The following is a 13051-nucleotide window of genomic DNA, read 5'->3' as shown; positions in this document are numbered from 1 at the left end:
GAGCGGCGCCTCCAGTAATCCCCACGAGGGACCTGGGGCTACACCCTCCCCTGCTGGCTATAGGGCAGCTGTCACGCTGTGGAGCCGGCGCGTGAATGCCCAAGGACTTCAAGGTAGACCTTGTGTCCTTTAGGGTACGGAGCCTAGAGACAGTGTGCTCCGAGAACAGAGCTTTGCCCTCAAAAGGCAAGTCCTGTATCATATGCTGCACATCCGGGGGAATTCCCGAGACGTGGAGCCATGCCCCCCGACGCATAACGACACCAGTCACCATCGTGCGGGCTGCTGAGTCCACGGTGTCCAGAGCCACCTGGAGAGTGGTCCGCATGATGACTTTACCCTCCGAGGCAACCACCGCAAACTCCTGACGGTCCTCCACAGGGAGTCTGTCTTGGAACTTTGACGGCCTGCCAGGTGTTAAAAGCATACCTGCTTAGCACCGCCTGCTGGTTCGCGATGCGGAGTTGCAGCGCTCCTGTTGCATAAACCTTACGGCCCAACAGGTCCAGCCGCTTAGGTTCCCTTGCCTTTGGGGAAGGACCAGGCTGAGGGAGTCTTTCCTTTTGGGCCGCGGCTTGTACGACCAAGGACCCGGGGATAGATAGTGAATAAAGGTATTCATGCCCCGAGTTTGGGACGTAATAATGCCTCTCGGCCCCTTTTAAGATAGGGGTCAAGGTTGCCAGCATTTGCCACAGGGCATCGCTAATCTTTGACACCATTTTGTTCAGAGGTAAGGCCAATCGCGTAGGCATATCTTCAGTGAGGATGTCCACCATTGGATCCGTGTCCTCGATGACAGGCTCCACCGTAACGGCCAGGTTGGAAGCCATGCGGCAGAGGAGGTCCTGGTGCGTGCGGGATCCATTAACGGCAGACTCGGTGCAGGGTCTGCTAGTGCCTTGTCCGGAGACGACGAGGACTCCTGCACTGGCACAGGAACAGTTGTCGCCAACTGCGGTGCCGTCTGGGCGACTTGCGCTCCCGATGGGTCCACCTCCGGTGCCGATGATTGCGGTGCCGCTGGATTGGGTTGCAGCGCCCGAAGAGGGGAGGGAGGAGCCCGGGACAGGCACACCGACGGTTGGGATCAGTGCCCTGAAGTCCCCGACCCCAGAGAAGGAGGCAGCTGACCTTGCCACTGATGGTAGGCCCAGGGGGTCCAGAAAGGCCACTGCGGGTGCAGAGGCCACGTTTGTTGAGTGTAGTCCCTCCTATGCCTAGACCTGGACCTATGGGCCGAGGATGCTCCCGAAGAGCCCGAACAGACGGAGACAGCATCCAAGTCTGAAGAGTAATCGGACTCCAGCCATGGTGGAACCGAGGAAGAGTGCGGGGCAAACCTTGCCATGGACTCTGGCTTACCCACATGAGTATGGTGGGGCCAAGCGATCTGCGGCACCGGGGGACCCCGACCTGGTGCCAAGGGTTCTACGGCACCCAGTTGTGGTACCGGCGAGCCCAGACTTGGTACAGATTGCGACATCGCCAGCTGTGGCACCGGGTGCCCAGGCCCGGTGCCTGATAAGTCACCAGCATCTGCGGCACTGGGGTGCTCAGGCCCGGTGCCGGTTGAGTCGCCAGCAGCTGCGGCACTGGGGTGCTCAGGCTCGGTGCAGGTTGAGTTGCGGCTGGCAGTTGCAGCACCGGGGTACCCAGGCCCGGTGCCTGTTGAGACCACTGCATCAATGCCGGTGCAGATGAAGGCACAAAGACGGACGCCAGCTCCTGGGTGACCTCCATGGAGGAGAGAGATGTCTGAGTGGACGCCACATGGCTACTCAGATACGGCACCGGCACCGCCACGTGGGGAGCTGGCAAGGAGCTCAACTGCAGCGAAGTTCGCACATGGCTGGAAGCTCCCTGAGAATGACGGTTGGGCGTTGAGAAGGGTGCCGCAGTAGCGATTGGTACTGACCCCATATGGGGTGGTCCCGATGCATAAGCCACTTTAGCATGCCGACCTGGGCCATGCTGGGGCGAAGCCGTAGCCAGCCGAGCCTCCAACAATGGCGACCTCGACCCTTCCGAGTCAACCAAGGATGGAGGGGAGGTCGTGAGGCTAATAAGGTCCTGCACTGCCTGGAACGTATCCGGCGTGGACGGATGGTGTGGAGGCAGGCGACCAGGACTATCGAGGCCTCCTTGGTGCCGACGGTGCGGTGGGGGCGATACGCGCACCGGTGAGCCCACGGTGTGGTGCCCAGCTGAAGTTGCCTTCTTCGAAGGGGACCCTCCCCGGGATTTCTTCACTCTCTTAGTCTGAGGACAGTGAGACCGGTGCCGAGACCTCGACGCCAACGCACAGTGCCGGTGAGGAGCCTCCCGCGTGGAAGCCGGTGCACTGCGCACCGCAGGCTGTTCCGGCGGCACCGGTTGAAGCACTGTCTCCGTGAGGAGAAGCTTCAGGCGGGAAACCCCTTCTTTTCTGGTACAGGGCTTAAAGGACTTGCGGATCTTACAGGCAATAGCCAGATGTGCCTCACCCAAGTACTGAAGACAAATGTCGTGTGGGTCACCCCGGGCATAAACTTCCTACAGTCAGCGCACGTTTTGAAGCCTTGCAGCCCTGAAATTCCTTACCCCCAACGGGGAAGGAACAAAATAAAAAACCTAACTAACTACAAGAACTATTTACAAAGCAATGTGAGAACGGGAACCATTAACTAACTAGAAGGCTAAGAAAGATAGAGATGCTCCAACGACCGTCACTGCGGTAAGAAGGAAAAGAGGTGGGGCAGAGCCGGCAGGGGTACTTATGCCCCGCCATGGCGGCACCACTCCAGGGGGCGCCCTGCCGGCGCTACGGGTACTGCTAGGGAAAACGCTCCGGAAGACGCGGTGCACGCGGTGCGCACACCTACTTCGTATGGACATGAGCAACCACTCGAAGAAGAACTAGAGATTTCATGAACATTAATGTTAAAAATAGTATTAAAAGGCCTTTAAAAATCTCCTCCCACTGAGAATTCCTCATTTACAAAGATTCTATTGATGTCTTCATGCAAGTTTCTAGCAACAATGACATTAAAGTATGGGCAAATTGAGTATCTGAGTGCAGGATAGGTAAAGTATTGATTTTACACATGCACACCCCTCCCTTTTTACTCCCTACTATGCCAAAAGTTCATCCAGCCTGCAAACTACTCTCCCATCCTTTCCCACGCACACTCCAAAAAAAAGTTACCTTGTGAGCTCCTATAATGTCAGGGAAGCAACCAAGAAATCCCTTGTATTCATGATTCGTTTCCATCAGAAAATGGAGATCTTTCTTTGGCTAATAAAGAGAATTCAGCAATTAGTTAATATAGCAAGCATGTTTCTTTAGGTCAGAATTTAACAGAAAATTATACCTATTAAATACAGCTCTATAAGGCCAAAGAAAATCCAGAGGCAAAATTAAAAAAAAGGAACACAATAACGTCCATACTCTGGGGGTCCCTATTTCAGAAACACTCTTGGTACCTATCCTAGCAGGTGGAGGGGGAAAGTGGCTCTGTGCACTGCCGCTCCTCCTCCTGCCTAGCTAGGGGAATGGCAGTGCAGTGACATGGTCTGCTGGAGGTTCTTCCTCTCCCCCCCCCCCCCCCCCAACACTCCCATAGTGGTTCAGAGCCATGGGTAAGCGCCCTACCCCCACCTCCCTCACTCCTTCCCTAGTCCAGCAAAATCTTTAATCGGCAAACCTTGTTTCCCAGGATGGCGGGAGTAAGGAGGTTCAATGTAATTATAAACACGAGAAGAAAGATTTTAAGTTTGTTTGCTGACATGTAAAAATTGCTAGTTCTAAATAAAGGCTAGAATAAATGTATGGATTTTGAAAAACACTTTCATGTCCAATATTTAGCTGGAATACATGTAAAAGGTAGTGAAGATCATCTTTGTATATTAAAAATAATTGGATGCATTAGGGAACAGAAGTTCAGGGACTTCAGAGAATGCAGACCCACCTCCAGTTACTCAAAGGTACTCAACCAGTTATAATCTTAAAAAAAAACAGAACTCTCTTTAAAAACACAAATCACTTTCTAACGTAACAATGGATTTGGACTCTGGAGACTAATCACTAGCTACATCACAGATAACAGGTCCTAAACAAAGCCAAATTTACAGCCTGAACACTGATGTAGATTCAGAATATATTTTTAAATTAGGCAATTTAAATTTAAACCTAATGGAATATGTGAGAAACCATCACACGAGAGGCCACTATCCATACTAAGATTGTTTGAGATATTTTCCATCATTGCCTAATGGTATTAGTACCAGTGGGAGACCTAGAATAGACAGCATAGCCTAACACAAAAAACTCAGCATTTAATCAGTTGTTGTGATGATCAAATTGATCTCTTAAAGGCCCAGATCTAGCAAAATTCTCTGAGTTGACAGAAAAGAAATAATTCATAATGTAAGTTATTAGAACACTTAAATTAGAAAGCAATTTTAAAAAGTGGTTAAAAAAATACTGATTTCTTATGGATGTAAAACGTATTAAGTAATCCTGTAAAAATCCAAACAGAAGGGAAAAGTGATCAAATCCCATTGTATGTGGTCATGGAATGTGTATTGGACTGACTTGCATTCTATATTCTATTAGTTTTTATACCTGTTCTGCCACGAGACTAGCAATTTCTTCATATGTTTTTCCGGCTTCCGTTATTGCTTCATTGAGATCAGATTCTCCTAAAATACATATTTCAAATTCAAGTGGAGTTATAAAGTCACAAATACAGCTGCTGAACAAATATAAAATCAAGCTGTTTTTGAGTAAGGAAAGCCGGTGTAATGTGTAGTTACTATACATTTACAAAAAATTACAGAAGAGAAAGGGAGCCAATGCTGTTAAACTCTGGTACAGTGGTATCATTAGCGAAGGGATGACCTTTAAGTTACCAGTGTGATAGAAAGGCATGCTTAAATATTCAGGCATTCAACTTGTACAAGTTAACAGAATTCCTTTTTAAAAAAAAAGATTTAACTATGGCACTTGTAACGAAGGATAGGGATTGTCAGAGGGTAAGATAAGCCTACCAGAGCAGGGGAAGAACATGTGAAGACATTTGATTAAAATCAAGATACTATCTGAAGAGTTTTTTTTTTTTAAATATCTTTTCGTCTCCATGAACAAATAAATTATCTTTGATGGTCAAACTAGCAGTATCACCATCCCCAAGCATTCACAAGTCATGAGTCACGCCCACTGAAATCGTAAGATTTCAAAAGTACATTTTGGGTTATTTCTTCTTGCCATATAGTTTTGCTCTTTATCTATGAGGACTGGACATTTGATTTTAAAATGAAGGTTGAGATTCTGACAATTGCATGCCTCCAGAAACTGGGGCTTTAAAAAAAAAAAAAAAAAAAAAACCCAGCCAAATACAGGTTGGACCTTGCTGGTCTGGCACCCTGGGGACCTGACCAGTCCTGAAGGAGGGAGATTCCTGGACCACGGGAGGTCAGCCCCTCAGACAGGCTTCCCTGCCCTGGGCACTGGGGCTCCCAGCTCCTAGGCCAGCCCCAGGGGCACTGGGGCTCCCAGCTCCTAGGCCAGCCCCAGGGCCACTGGGGCTCCATGGCCAGCTGCAGGCCATCAGGGCTCTTCTTCCCTGGGCTGCTGGAGCTCCACACCCAGTCCCAGGACCACCAGCACTCTGCAGCCCAAAGCCAGATCTCTCTGGTCCAGCAACAGCCATGGTCATACCAGACCACGGATGTTGCCAGACCAGAGAGGTTCAACCTGTACTATATGCATTGGCAAGGCTGACAGATGCAACAGAAAACTAATTTAGAAGTCATAATTTTTACTAACGAGAACTAAATTTGAAATTTAGCAACTACTTTTTCCTCACCTGTGAGAGCTCATCAGTGTTGGGAAGAGGGAGAGATATTAAAGTCAGGGTATGTCCTAAAGGAGGAGAGGAAATTGAAGACAAAGTAGCAAACAGACAGTGCTGATTATTTTATTAGCCTGATTTTAGAACCTGGAGAGCTCTCTAGAAGTGCACTGCTATGAGCTGCAGAAGTAGAGTAATATCTGAATTTCTGGGTTTTGATAAGAACAGTGTTTGGAAAAAAAATGGTCTCCTTCTCCAACTTTCTAAAAATTTTAAACCATGCTATTTGCTGCCTGCCTGGAATTTTGGAAGAAGAGCACTGAATGCAGAGGTCTTCACAATAAAAGACCACAAGATATGTAATTCAAAGGAGATTTCTTCAGAGGCTTGAACTACAAGGACATTTTTCAAGGAGCACAAGTTCCTAATTTCTCCCTATGAGATTGTGGAATTGTGAATCTTTCTGAACATTAGACAAACTACTATTTAGGCAACTTACTCCTGGGCTATATTTGAAACAAAATGATGTGCACTGGTTGAATTAGAAAAGGAAGTTAGGCTGTTCTGGATTGTTCTTCTAATGGGGAGGAGGAGGACATGCAGGGGAAATTGCAAGTATACTGGCTTTTCATGATGCCATTGTTTCCCCTTCCTATCTTAATAAGAGGGGTGTGTGCTTCTGATTAGATGGCAGTTATGAAGGACTGCCCCTAACTTTCTTCTCTCCCAGCTATAATGCACCCGAAGATCCTTCATGGTTTGGAGTTGGGGAGAGTGGAGTAGAGTATAAATAACAGGGTGGTGATAGACATTCCTACCCAGCATTTTAGAGGGAACTTAGGGTGTGGAAGATGGTAAGGTACAGATGGTGTCAGAAAAGGGGGGTTCCACAGGCTATGCCCAGCGGAGGCATCCATATCAGTATTGGACAAAGGGTTTTGCCTCAACTCCAACCAAACCGGTTCACACGATTCTTCCAATGATAGAAAAGCACAAATGCAAGAGAGTAGGAAGTGTTTATTTCTCTTGCAAAATTAAACAAATGCGTGACAAGTGTGAAGGCCAGCACAGCATTCAGTGATAGAGGAAAAGCTCAGCTCAGAGGAAAGCACGGAGATCCTCAAGGCACCCAAAGACAGGAAGTAGAAAAAGTAATGTTAAAAAGCCTAATCTTCATTAAATTAGATATGCTGGTTTATTCCAACAGAATAAATATCAGATTAACAGGCAGGTTTTTAATCCCTTATCACAGGGAGTTGGTTTATATAAAAAAATCTCTCTCCAAGACATTGAAGCCAAATTGGGGGCTGGACCACATGATTAGGGCCAACTACAAACAAGAATTTGTAGCTGAAGTTGGTGGGAAAGTATTGTGGATAAATCTCTGTAAAATTTCCATATAACCATGTATCATTCTCATAACTTTGTATTAAAGAGAAATTTTGTAAGTCCTTATCTATCTTGTCCTTTTAAATATATCTTTATGTTAAGTTTTCTTATAGAATCCCTTGTATTAAGAGAAACCTTGTATCCAGTCTTTTCCATAAAAACTTTGTATCCAGCCCTTTATGCATAAGTCTTAGGAACAGTTAAGGTAAAGAAAAATGTCTTTCTAGGAGAATAGATCTCTCCCCTTTCATGGATTGTCCTGTTGAAATGAATGAAATGTGAATGGAGAAGCCTTGAAAGGGGAGTACCTACAGCTGCAATTGCAAGGGTAGAGAGGGGCTGGGAGCCAGATCCAAAGACAATAAGGGTATGTCTACACTACCCTCCTAGTTCGAACTAAGGTGGTAATGTAGGCATACCGCACTTGCAAATGAAGCCCGGGGTTTGAATTTCCTGGGCTTCATTTGCATAAACTGGGCGCCGCCATTTTTAAATCCCTGCTTGTTCGAACCCCGTGCCGCGCGGCTACACGCGGCACGAACTAGGTAGTTCGGACTAGGCTTCCTAGTCCATTCCACGAGGAGTAACGGTAGTTCGGACTAGGAAGCCTAGTTCGTGCCGCGTGTAGTCGCGCGGCACGGGGTTCGAATGAGCAGGGATTTAAAAATGGCGGCGCCCAATTTATGCAAATGAAGCCCGGGAAATTCAAATCCCGGGCTTCATTTGCAAGTGCGGTATGCCTACATTACCCCACTAGCTCGAACTAGCAGGGTAGTGTAGACATACCCTAAGAGAGTTGTGAAGTGAGCTCATTGAAAAGAAGATTCGGCATATAGATGGCCTTGGAAGTCAAGCAGCAAGTGCCTGAAGGACCCTCTTTGAAACAGCATTAAAAAAGGCGAGGTGATGACTAACTGGCTGCATGAGAGGGATATATATGAGGCATCTTGCAGAGGGACCCTAGGTTTTTGTCTTGTCAACATTGGAGCATCGATCCGGATCGGCAGAAGCCAGGCTCCACCCCTCCCCCCATCTAACTCACCTGGCCAGTGTAGTTAGGGGGAGCAACTATTGGTAACAACAAGACGGAGTGTGCCTGTGTGTATGAGTGCATGAGTGTAATGTATCATATGCATAGGATAAAATATTGATCGATCTATGTAGGTTCAATAAATGTGGCATGTTACCTTCTCTCCCTGAAAAAGATCCCAGGTGCTTCTTTTAAACATAACAGTATAAGGAGCTGCAATGCCAAATATTTGGTTGTTCCCTTTACAGGTGGGGCCTTAGGAAAATAGTTTTATTCTCTCAAAGCTGCTTTGTGAACCTCCCATTGCCTTTGTTTTTCTGCTCCTCATTACATGTTTTTGTATGCAATGTGAAAAAAAAATATGGCTGGGGTGCTCAACTGGCAAAAGGTGAATTAACGGTGAATCTGCCTGAGGGAGAACTAAGACTTTAGTCTGTGTGATTTTCAGACTAAGGGATGTTATTACTTAAATACAGCCCTGCCCACAAGCTAGCCATATCACACCCAGATTTTGAACTTGTGTATAATGCTGGAGTGGGCTGTTCCTTGTCCAATGTGTTTACCCCTGGTTGATCAGTGAACTGGAAGTTGTACAAATAATAGAGGGGTATAGGTCAGGTGCATGACCAGATTAACTCTTCTAGGAGTCTGGGGCTATTAGATTTTGTGGGAACTCCTAGGCTTTAGGATGGGGACAAAAGTTAGGGGTTTAGAATACAGGAGGGGGTGATAAATTGAGGAGGGTTGGGTCAATTCCTGACTAATGGGAGCTGTTGGGGCGGAGTTTGTTGGTAAGGGAGGAAAAGGCCTGAGCTTCATAGCACTTGCAGCTCCAGCTAGGAGTGAAGGGTGAATGGCAGGATGTCAAGCTGCATTCTCCCCGCTCTCCCTTCCAGGCAGGGCAGGAACACAGGGGCTTTAGTGGCAGCAAGCCACAAGCTAAGGGGGCCCCACAAAAAGATCTACACTTTCAACACCTCAGCGATCTTTGTGGTGCCTCTTAGTTGGGGCCCTGGACTCGGGGGTGATGAGTGAGGGGGTCTGAGAGGATGCATGACCCTCCCCCCCCCCAACGTGATGATTGGGAGGGGCCAGGGCTTGAGACTTTGGGTGGCCTAGAGTACTAATGGGGAAGCAACATGATTCCCTCCCCCACATACTCGCTGGCAAGAAGCAGAGCAACACGGATGGAAGCCAAGGGAGCAAAATGAGCTAGGGCCATGTCACTCCACTTTTCCCCACCTTCTGGTAGATGTGTCAGGGCCAGATCCCTGCTGCTGGTGCCAGGCCCCAACTAATTGCCCAGGCCATGTTGTTCAGAGGAGGGGGCTTGAGGGAAAGGCAATATGGGGGCAGATCAGGGAAGAGGTGGGTGGGTATTGACCCAGCCCTCCCCTGAGCTATGGCTGTCACAAGGAGGAATCCGTTGGGGGACGATCACATGGTCAGTGCCACCCTCCCTCATGTCCTTCCTGAGCAGTGGCCCCTGACTGGGCTGCAGCCATAAAGCCCCGTTCTTAGACTGACCCTACTCAGGTGAATATGTCAAGATGCAAGGAGCCTTTCAGCAAACAGCAGAATGTTTGGGGTTCCCTTTAAGCTATAATTGGAAAGGGACAGAAGGTTCCACATGCAGCAACTGACATATCTGGCATAGAATTAGACACAGCAAAAGGTGATTCACACATCCCTGGGGAATAATTAGAAGGTTCATGAGTATTGATGCAGGGAACTAAAAGCTGTTAAAAGCAGCAGACTCACAAAACTGCTACAGATAATCATAAGCCATTCAAACCTGGCTGTAAGGTGGTAATGCCCAACAGGCATTCTAGGAAAACCTAATCGCTACCACCTTAGATGTGAAGCAACTATTTGTCATTGTAACCAATAAGATTTTTGGGGGGGGTAGGAAAGGGAAAGAAACTGAAGGATGTTTTAGAAGGAGTTCAGTATAGTGCAGAAAGCAGACTAGAGATAAAAGGATGCAACTGGTGTTAACTCAGATTTTGAAATTATCAAGATAATTGAAGTTTTCAAAAGTGGCCTAAACAGTGGCTTGAATTGGGTGTACACAGCAGCAGCTGCCACTTAGTAAAGTCTGTGCAGCTAATGCAGAGGTTGTGGGACTGTCTGTTGTACAATATGCTATTAAATAGTTTCACCACAAGGAATTCTTGATATTGATACTGTTTGTGCCAATGCTCTATTTCAATTTTAGAAGGGCAGATCCTGGTAACTAATGCTGTTTGACAGTTAAAACTGATTATCAACATCCTGTCCTTTGTGGAATCATGGCTCCCCATCAGCCTTAAATGCTGACAGAGAACTCTAGGTCTTCAAAGCAAGTCTTAATGAGTTCAAAGTTATGAAAGGCATTCCCACCCACTCCCCCCAAGATTGGCCCACAGCCAAAAGCTCCTGGTGGTAAAATATACAGTGTGACTAGCACACCACAAGCTGGCAGCATCTACCATAGTAGGTCACATTTGGGGATCTGTTGTGATTGACAGAATTTGCAGAGTGATGTGGGGAGTTTTATTAGGGAAGCACGTAGAGGAATTGGTCCATGGTAAGAGGGGACCCAACCTACAAGCACTCCAACAGCCACTCAGATTTGGTTTTAGTCAGAGGCTCACCTACACTTTGCCAATATAAAAGGAAAGCCGTTTTAAGACTCCTGTCCCTTATTCCAAAGAATGCCACAAATACTGCAGCGTGGCATTCATTAGGGATGCAAGCAACTAGTCGACTATCTGATAAGCATAAGCTTATTGGATAGTTGAGTGGTGTCTCGACTAGTTGCTCCCCCCATCTCTACCACAGTGGGGAGAAGGAGAGAGCAGGAGCTGGTGACGGGGGAGCCAGCTTAAAAGCCTATTCCCCCCAGCACCGTCTCTGCAGGGGGCAGGAAAGGCAAAGTCACAATGAAGAAACAGCACGGGCAGGGACTGAAACAGTCCCGGGTCCTGCCGGTTCTGACTGGTGCACTTCAGCTTTTGAAAGCCATATGTGCTCTTGTACATTTCAAAGGCTGAAGCAACTGCAGTGGGGACACAGGGACTTGAGTCCCTTGCTTGCCTGTACTCCCTGCTGTGCTTCTGCTTTTGAAAAGTAGCAAAGAGCCCTATGGGCTCTCACTACATTTAAAAGGCAGAAGAGCAGAGGGATACTGCAGTACGTCAGCCTTTGAAATGTAGCAAGAGGCACGGGCGGCTCTTACTACATTTAAAAGGCTGAAGCACAGCTCCCCCTTATCGACTAATCAAGTAGCTTGATTCCTTGATTAGCTGATTAATCAAAATTTAACATCCCTAGTCCTCGCGCTACAGGAATATTCTGGAACTGTTTGATGTGCAGCTCAGATAGTGGTCTGTATTCCTACAGGAGAGATTCTCAGACTAGATCAGGCAGGACCATGACAGTGTTAAAAGAATGCCTGGATGAATGGGTGTATCCAGTGAAAACTTGAAGGCAAGTTTGTCTCTCCATATGCATGAGGTAAGCTCTGTGTGTGACTATGTATATGTATGTATTTGGGAGTGTTAATTAATGAACAAGTTATTAGCTTACTGTGGGATCAGAAAGGGGTTTTTATGTAGGGCTCAATACAAATTTAGCACTTATTCCTTTTAGGATTGGTGCAGCCACACTGGGCATGGATTTTTTGGATGTTTCCACCTACTGGATGCTGGAAATAAGATGTTAGAGAACCTATTTTCAACCTACAGAAGAGTCCACAGCAGAAGTAGGGAGCATATGTTAAAGCCAGTTTTTCATTTTAGGAAAAAACAGAATTGATGTAGCTGTCTGGATTTGGGGACACTAAATGGTACACTTGCTTCCTAAGTGTACCATCAGCAGCCTGGTTTCAGAGTGAAAGGTCTCTACACAGGCTGGGCAAAAGAGCAGCATGTTATGGGATTGTCCTTTGCCTGTCTTACATAGATCTGTGGACATTTCACATTGCTTGGCATGCCAATAGTCCGTTAGGGAAGAATAATCTTATGCTTGCACCAGGCTCAATTTTAAAATTAATTGTCAGTGGGATTTGGGGTTTTTATGTAGCTATGGACAATGACGGTCTGGTCAGGAACACTCATGAGACGTATGCGTCAGAGCTGGCAGACACGCACAAATAGATTTGACCAGGACCACCATGAAACAAAGCTGTCGCTCTCTTTGTCTCTTCTGGATATGTGGTAATGCTCAAAAAGCAGGAATGATATCTCTAAACAACAGAAGGAAAAGAGAATCCACTTATCTGATAAAGAATCAATAATAGGTTGAGCAATCAAAAAAAAAGTTTCATCACACAGTTTTTGGTGAAAGGGAGAGGGAGAGCTAGCTCTCTGGATAAACCTGACCAGAGGACACAGGAAGGTCTGGACTCCACAAGTCTGTGTGGTGGCAAAGCATTAAGTCTTCACATTCTGATCTCTCCCTCATTTATCCCATCATTCCTCTTAACTTGGGGTGGGTCATGAGATTCGACAGTGGGCTGACTCATGAATTGCATGGTGGAGGGTTGGCTGTATTCTGTATGGTGTCAAGCCATTTAACCCTATATTGGACCCAACTATTGTAGGTGGATAGGGGGAGTCTGTCATCAGCCCCTTTAATATTCAAGTTAAAGTTGAAGCCTGCTGCTTTAAATCACGTGTGTCTATATGTTTATTCTTCTGCCTATCCAGTCACAGAATAACAGCACCCAAACCAGACATCACATGAGATTGTACACTTAACAGCAGACAGTAGTAATGAAGAGATTTAAAGCCATTTGTACACACCAATTTTTTTT

The 13051-nt window shown here is 46.8% G+C and overlaps 1 protein-coding gene across 4 annotated transcripts in view; it reads right to left on the bottom strand.

The window, feature by feature from the left end:
- The window catches only part of SNX9 (sorting nexin 9), a 128115-nt gene that overhangs the window by 15314 nt on the left and 99750 nt on the right, over nt 1–13051 (bottom strand). For all 4 annotated transcript variants that reach the window (XM_089777304.1, XM_089777305.1, XM_075924521.2 and 1 more), the window contains exons 14-15: nt 4607–4683; nt 3188–3277 (exon numbers count right to left, since the gene is read on the bottom strand). In XM_089777304.1, coding sequence (XP_089633430.1) covers nt 3188–3277; nt 4607–4683 — 167 coding nt within the window. The remainder of the gene's footprint in view (nt 1–3187; nt 3278–4606; nt 4684–13051) is intronic.

Source organism: Pelodiscus sinensis, chromosome 3 (genome assembly GCF_052426305.1).
Source record: "Pelodiscus sinensis isolate ZL-2025 chromosome 3, ASM5242630v1, whole genome shotgun sequence".
Taxonomy (NCBI): Eukaryota; Metazoa; Chordata; order Testudines; family Trionychidae; genus Pelodiscus; species Pelodiscus sinensis.
Note: the sequence above shows the minus strand (reverse complement) of the source record. Positions and strands in the feature narration are given on the sequence as shown.